This window comes from Gymnoscopelus microlampas (assembly GCF_963454915.1).
Source record: "Gymnoscopelus microlampas genome assembly, chromosome: 1".
NCBI lineage: Eukaryota > Metazoa > Chordata > Actinopteri > Myctophiformes > Myctophidae > Gymnoscopelus > Gymnoscopelus microlampas.
The window spans coordinates 11,893,960-11,901,624 of record NC_139962.1 but is presented as its reverse complement, the minus strand read 5'-3'; the positions used below and the strand labels follow the sequence as shown (position 1 = coordinate 11,901,624).

Genomic DNA, 7,665 nt, shown 5'->3' with positions numbered 1-7,665 from the left:
AGATACCTGGGGGGGAACGGCTTGTCCTCGTCGTCCTCGTCCGAAACCACTTCCACCACAGGAATATGAGGCAGTAGCTCTGCATCTAGAGAGAGGAGGACCATATGGATTTACAAAGAGCATTCCTGGATCTGGTTTGTATATATGGCTCTATCCATGCTGAATGAAACAAACAGACTAACAAACTATTAAACTAACAAACTAACAAACTAACAAATATTTAACATTTGGTTCAAAATGTCTCACCTGGTATTGCGGCCAATTCATACACCTGGTGCGAGGAAAACCAACAACATTTAGATAGAGTAAGCATGAAGCTAATTTGAGTAATGTAAAGTGCTGTGGAAACCCTGGATTTGCCTTTGAAAATGCACGATGAAAATCTGTTAAAGTAGTAAAACTGTGTCGTTACAGTCCCCACGTATAGCCTGGTACTGTACTGTAGACTGCTGCCTTTTTGTGTATGGTGGAGAAAATCCACACCAAGCTGCATTGTAAAAGCTATTCATCAGTCTTATAAGAGTTGTAACAATTTGTTGGGGGCAAGTGTCCCTGAGCAAGACACTTTACTTTAACAGCTCCCCGCCGAGCTCTCATCATGCCCATCCTAGCAGCCATCAGCTGGGTCAAACTGAAACTGTATTAACCCTGTGGGATAAATAAAGGTCTACCTGGCTGTTTTTCATTCTTACGGCTGTTGCTGCTATGACTCCTGCACTTCCCTAAGGGGATCAATAAAGGTTTATCTTGTGTACAGTTACTGGCCCACTGTGCATTAGTAGCTTTTCAAGGGATTTTAACAGTGTTGGAAAAAGTACTCACACATTTTTTACTCAAGTAAAAGTATCAATTCTGCAATTAAAGTCCAGTAATCAAAATTTACCCTTAAGGTATTGGCATCAAAATATACTTAAAGTACCAAAAGTAAAAGTACTAATTATGCAGAATGTCCTGTTTCACAAGTTAAGTCATAGTTATAGTTTATAAAGTTATGCCTAAAATGTATAAAAAATCTTTTGAAAATAGCAGATCTACAAGCTCACAACGCGCCGCATCGCGGCGCGTTGTGAGCTTGTAGCTCGGCTATTTTCAAATAGCCAAAGTTTAAATAGGGCTGAAGTGGTTAATGTATGTTTTGTAATAATAATCAAAATCTACAAAGTAACTAAAGTTTTCAAATAATTGTAGTGCAGTAAAAGTACAATATTTGCCTCTGAGATGTAGTGGAGTAGAAGTAAAAGTATAGAAAATTGGAAATAGTCCAGTAAGGTAAAAGTACCTCAAAATTGCACTTAAATACAGTATTTGAGTACATGGACTTATTTACTTTACACCACTGGATTTTAAACATTTACCTCTGTCACCTCAGGAGGATCTGGTTCCTCCCTGACCGCAGGCTGTGGAAGTGGAACAACTGTTTCCAGAACCTGAACAATCCGACCAATTACTCCACTCGCTGGCCTATGGAGAAGAAAATGAACCACTTGAACCCCAGGCTGTGACCATTACAAAATTTAAGTTGACATCAACTGTCACACACATAATTGCGATTAACGATTTCATTGTGTTTTTGACACACTGAACATTGGAACATAATGAATACAAATGTAATTTCTGTTTTGCCTTTTAGGCTTCGTGATCAAAAGTTGCACAGGGCAGATATGACAAATACATTTAATATACAAAGAAATTATTGACATATTTAAAAATGTTATGCATTAAAAAAAAGAAAAAATAGCAGATCTACTGTTATTGATCTGCAATTTTCAAATGAATCTTGGAAAACATTTAACGAATGTGGAATATTTTAACAACACAAATCTGGTACTCGGGTGCCTGGCACAAAATATTTTCAGTCCGCAGACAGATACATATTAATTTGGGGGTCCTTGACATGAAAATGTTTGAGAATCATGCACTGGCTTAAACAACATTAGGAAACAAGCCCAAATAAGCAACTACATTTAAGAAACAAGACCAAAAAACTGCAACCCGCAACTATCAATATTTACAAGCAACTTTACAGAAAAACAAGCCCAAAACCGCTTATAATATGCCGACATGGCAACACTGGAAACAAGCGGTCCAAGTACAGTTGCAAGTTTGCAGCTTTGTAGCTACACAGGTCTGTTTTACTAGATTGACAACTTTCCTAGGTGTACACTAGAGGGCACAAGAGAGCCAAGTAGAAAGCAGCAACATTTGCAGCCAGCTGTTGGTGGAGGAAAAGCCAAATGCCAGTGGTTCTCAACCTGTGGGTCGAGACCCACAGGTTGACTTCAATGACAAGTTGAAATGATTATTTTGGGGGTCACAGCCTGAAAAGGTTGAGAACCACTGTGATAAGCAGCTGTGGCGGAAACTAGCTAGTTCATGAAACGAGCCCATGTTTGGTCTGGATTCATATTATGATCAATTTCAGAATCATTCCTTTTCTGAAGTCCATTAAAACAGCAGTCATCATAAACAGCAATACATATTCATGTTTAATCAAAACCTAATGCTAATGCTAATTTAAGATGACTCTGGCTGATAGAATTGAGCTCAAACCATGGTCCAAGTGACCCGGCAGGTCAGCCCAATTTCAAATGTAGACCCACTTTAGAGTACCATGTTAATTATATGCCAGTGACAATGGCTATGACAACTGACTCAACTAAAAGCTTGAAAATGTATAGGCTGCAGCTATGAATCACAATGAAGGCGTTTCAAGCTTCTTTTCTTTTTTTTTACTTGCTGAAATAACCAAGCCCTGTCATTCTCATCCACTGATGTACAGTATACAGCGATGGAAGAAGTACTCCATTTTTTTTACTTAAGTAAAAGTATCAATACCCTATTGTAGAAAATATAAATAGTCTGTTACAAGTACAAGTTCGGTATTCAAAATTCACTTGAGTAAAAGCACAAAAGTATTGGCATCAAAATGTACTTAAAGTACCAAAAGTAAAAGTACTCATTATGCAGATCCCATTCACCAGTTTTAATAACATTTATAAAAATCCTTTGAAAATAACAGATCTACAATCTCACAACGCGTCGCTTTGCGTCACAACGTGTTGATTCAATAATCAAAATCTACAAAGTAACAAGTAAGTAAAGGTTTCAAATAATTAAAGTGGAGTAAAATTATATTTGCCGTGGAAATGTAGTGGAGTATAAAGTATTGAAAATTGTAAATACTCCAGTAAAGTAATAATACCTCAACATTGCTTTACTTTACATCACTGGATGTATAGCTGTGTGTTTTCTGTCTTCTAATCTAAGCAATAAGCATGTATGTTATTTTTAAGCCAGTCGTGAATGTGCAGTCAACATGCGGATGCTTGGACCCTTGGATTCCTAAGGCAACGTATTAGGAAAAGCCGGATAGATAGCAATGCCATTAGTATGTACTCACTCTTCTCCTGGTTTATTGCTGGCCACAGAGGAGCTACAGTACAGGAGAAAAAATGCATCAGTGAACCTTATAGCCTCCAGTTACATGACAGGACATAGGCTATGATAAACAAGGCCCAAGGACATGAAAACTTATGAGTCATACACACACACACACACACACACACACACACACACACACACACACACACACACACACACACACACACACACACACACACACACACACACACACACACACACACACACACACACACGCACAACACAAAATGCATAGTGATTTACCTTACTACATTTTCTTGCTGAATTTCGAAGGCAGAGGGGAGGAGTAGAACATACAGACATGTAATAATAATAACAATAATAATAATCACATGCAGAAAGAACTCATAATTAAAGCGAACAAGGACACTGAGCACAGAGACAGTAGCAGCACTCACCTTGGTACTTCCAGGCTGAGGCAGGGTGCTGGCAATGCCCTGCGAGATCCATGTCAACACCCGTGGTTGTCCACTGAACACATGGTAAGAAAAGAGAAGAATATGCGAAACAGATGAAGAGGGGTAATGCTAAAAAAAAAATTTAATGGCATCAAATACGTATATTTTTACTTATGTCTTGAACACAAACTTAAAATCTTACAGACTACTTGGCAACACAAGTCAAGTACAGAACTCTAGAGTTTTGTATATGTAAACTTATATGTATTTGAAGGCATTAAAACTATTTCTTGCATTGTACAGTGGTCTCTCTGCTCTTCTGTTTTGCATTGGATTTTTGCCTCTTGGGAACCCTTGGACTCCCCACTTTTTGTGTGGCAAACAAGAAGTTTACACAGTAAAAACCTCAGGGTTAATTTAACTCAGATAGTGTACATTTGTACACTCTCACAGGTACAAATGGATACATTATCACTGAAGACTGTACTGTGTACAACCAGAATCAAAGTCATACTATATGTATGTTCACAAATGGAAGTTAACTCAGTATGCAGACCAAAACACAATCAAAGACAAAAATATAGAAATACAAATGTAAAATATGAAGAAATATTAATTATGTAAGTATATACAGATCTGGTGATGACAGTGAGTTACATGTAGCTACTGTACATGTCACAATAAAGGTCCTGTATCAGTTGTAGGAGTGTTTACAGAATCACGATATTATGAGCAAATACATTACACTGAATATTGACCAGAACTTCACAGTTTACTTAGTAAAGTAGAAGTTCACATTTATGTGTTTTAGGTTTCAAAACCTTAAATGTATAATGATATTGAATACTGAAGTGGGTCAAAGGTTTGTAGAATTTTATGTACATTGGCAATTAGGAATATTGTCTTGATTTAACAGTGTAGTGACCTGAGTGGCTTAAAAGACCATAATGCTGTCAATACATGTCATTGTCCATTCGCAGTTTCAGCCATGAAAGTACATAAACTTAGACATGGTCAAATTTCCGTCTCCAGGCACTATTATCAGATTAAAATGCATTAAAGTAGCGATAATGTAACTTTGACCAAAAATGAAGATGCCATAATGTTCACTGTGTTGGATCATCTATTCTATCTCATGCAACCATACTGAAATGAATAGAATCCAATGGCTTCCTCGAAATTGTAAAAAACAATAATGTAATGTCAAGTAGAGTTGTCGTCAAAGGACTGAACTTGCCAGACCACTGTTATTGTCCTTTAAAACTATGTCTTGGCTCTGCCTTTAAATCCTGCACATAAATGCATCTGGATGGATCACAGCATTTCACAACCTGGGGACTCACAATCTTTGACATAAAATCTATGATTGAGGATTTATAAAACAAATATTCTTAACCTGCGTTAAGTGGAGAGAGTAGTGACATATTACACCACAATTCAAAGCCAGGACATTGCAGTTATGTTGTCAACATACTCTACTGTACTGTGGACAATCAAATGGTGTATCAAGAAGTGGTTGTGACTGACATTCAGGTTTAATTATTCATTATTAATTTAATAATTAAATGTATGTTTTACAAAGTAATTGCCAAAACATGGTTGTTACATTCAAATACTGCAGTCCTTTGGCTAGCCTTCTACCACTGGACACATAAACCATTAGCCATATCATGACAATTGAGCTAAATAGAGGTTATGAAGACAATTTCAAGAATATCCTCTGATCCAATCACAGTGAATCTGTCTGTCCTGGCCAGTTGCACGCTGGGCAAGACCTAGCCGGTTGAGTGTCTAAATAGAAGTTGGCGGAAGTACCGCCTAAGGAAATACAACACGCTTTACAAATTTGTTTACATTCTCCGTGAATGAAACGAGATAATTAAGTTCGTGACCAGGCTTTTCTCCTCGGAGATGAGTAAAAGCTGAAAATGAGGCTAAGCCAGTTGGGAAGGCCAAAGTCACCTGACATTCCCACGACTACAGTATGACATATGGCCAATATGGGTCCTAAACTTTAGGGTTAGAGGGCTCACCTGCTCTCCTCAGTTTCCTTCTCGGCTTTGGGAGCTGTGAATCATGGGAGGAGTGATATTGGATTAGTTGCGAAGGGTGAGTGACCGGATTATGTCGAGCTTCTAGATGTGTCCCAATGATGCCTTACCTTTTGTTTTGGGTGCTGCTTGAACCTTCTTCTTCACCTGTAAAGAAACTTAGAATTATTGGATAGTTTGGAAAACGATGAACACGTAAAATGGTCAGGTGATCAAAAGCTCTCCTTTTGACGTATTACTATTTCATAAAATCTGTGTAGGTGATAAATCAGTACACACACACACACACACACACACACACACACACACACACACACACACACACACACACACACACACACACACACACACACACACACACACACACACACACACACACACACACACACACACACACACACACACACACACACACACACACACACACACACACAGAGAGTGAGCGAGAGAGAGAGAGAGACAGACAGACAGACAGACAGACAGACAGACAGACAGACAGACAGCATGACTTACAGGTTCTGGGGTAGGAGGCGGGCCTTTAACAGGAGGGGGTGGTGGTGGTGGAGCTTGCGGTTTCTCTGGTTCGCTTTTAGCAGGAGACCCGGGGGGCTGGGGAACCACTTTTCCAACCCAGCTCAACATCCTGCAGCACACAACGAGATGGTCAGTCTGTGTAGCCACACTTTTTATGCTCTGTAATCTACTACTGTAATCTCTGCATGAAGTAGGAATGAAAATATAAACCATATCCTTAAATAATGTTAAATATTGTATATGTTTTTATTCAAATAAAAAAGTCAACTTAATGTTGATTTTACTATTTGAATTAGGAAGAAGATCTGGAGTTGCATTTGTTTATTTGCTAAAAGAATGACTTTGACTCCTGCTTCACTGTGCAATGTAAGTCAATGGGGAGACCATTTTTGAACTCCTCAAATGTCTTGTCCCCTCCCGCTCCCTCAGGTCTGGTGACGCCAACCTCCTTGAGGTCCCCAGGACCAACTACCATATCTGGGGTGATAGGGCTTTTGATTTAGCTGCCCCAAGCCTGTGGAATGCACTACCCAAATCTCTCAGAAAAGCCCCCACCCTCTAAACCTTCGAAACCGCTCTCAAAATCCACCTCTTCAATATGGCTTTCCCCAGCTCACTGCACACCCCCCTGTCTCAGCCACCATTCCACTGTTTTTATTGATTTTATTCCTTAGTCCTAGTTTTTTCTTTTTTTTATATAAAGTTGACTCTTGTTGTTTTCTCCTCCCCCCATTTAAACCGTCTTTGGGTATACATTTTAGATATTATTATTATACATTTTTTTGATTATCAATTACTAAGCAACAAATCAACTATTGAGGATCTCACCAATATTTGTAGTTACTGTACATCATGGCAAGGTGCACACAACTCAAACCTCTACCTAAGTGTAATTTAGCTTTAAAGATCCTTAATAGAAAAAGTCCCTTTGCACCTACTTACAAGGAGCGTAAGGAGAGAACAGTCAACGTGAAACTGTGCATAGATGCTCATTTATATCATTTCTGTGTCACTGCATTGAAGAAGCATCAACAGAGCTTCAAAAGTAACCTAATGTAAAGCTGAGCTTCAGAGCTTCAGTAGTAAGCTATAGCAGTAAATAACTCCTCCAGCACAGTCCCATTGGCGAGCTGTGATGATGGCCAACATTTAGGCAGTAAAGAAAACAACATCAACATCTGGTTTCAGTGTTTCAGAGCCAGCGGGAAAAAGCCAGCCAATTACTTGCTGAGCAGGCTGCC

The 7,665-nt window shown here is 38.8% G+C and overlaps 1 protein-coding gene across 1 annotated transcript in view; it reads right to left on the bottom strand.

Moving 5' to 3' along the window:
* Positions 1-6,899, bottom strand: part of cngb1a (cyclic nucleotide gated channel subunit beta 1a) — a gene marked incomplete at both ends in the record, with an annotated part of 35,108 nt that extends 28,209 nt beyond the window's left edge. Inside the window, 7 exons of the mRNA XM_084053739.1 lie at positions 7-85; positions 247-271; positions 3,840-3,912; positions 5,873-5,906; positions 6,001-6,037; positions 6,404-6,533; positions 6,766-6,899. Of these exons, the coding sequence (XP_083909865.1) occupies positions 7-85; positions 247-271; positions 3,840-3,912; positions 5,873-5,906; positions 6,001-6,037; positions 6,404-6,533; positions 6,766-6,899 (512 nt within the window). The remainder of the gene's footprint in view (positions 1-6; positions 86-246; positions 272-3,839; positions 3,913-5,872; positions 5,907-6,000; positions 6,038-6,403; positions 6,534-6,765) is intronic.
* Between the last annotated feature and the right edge of the window lie 766 nt (positions 6,900-7,665).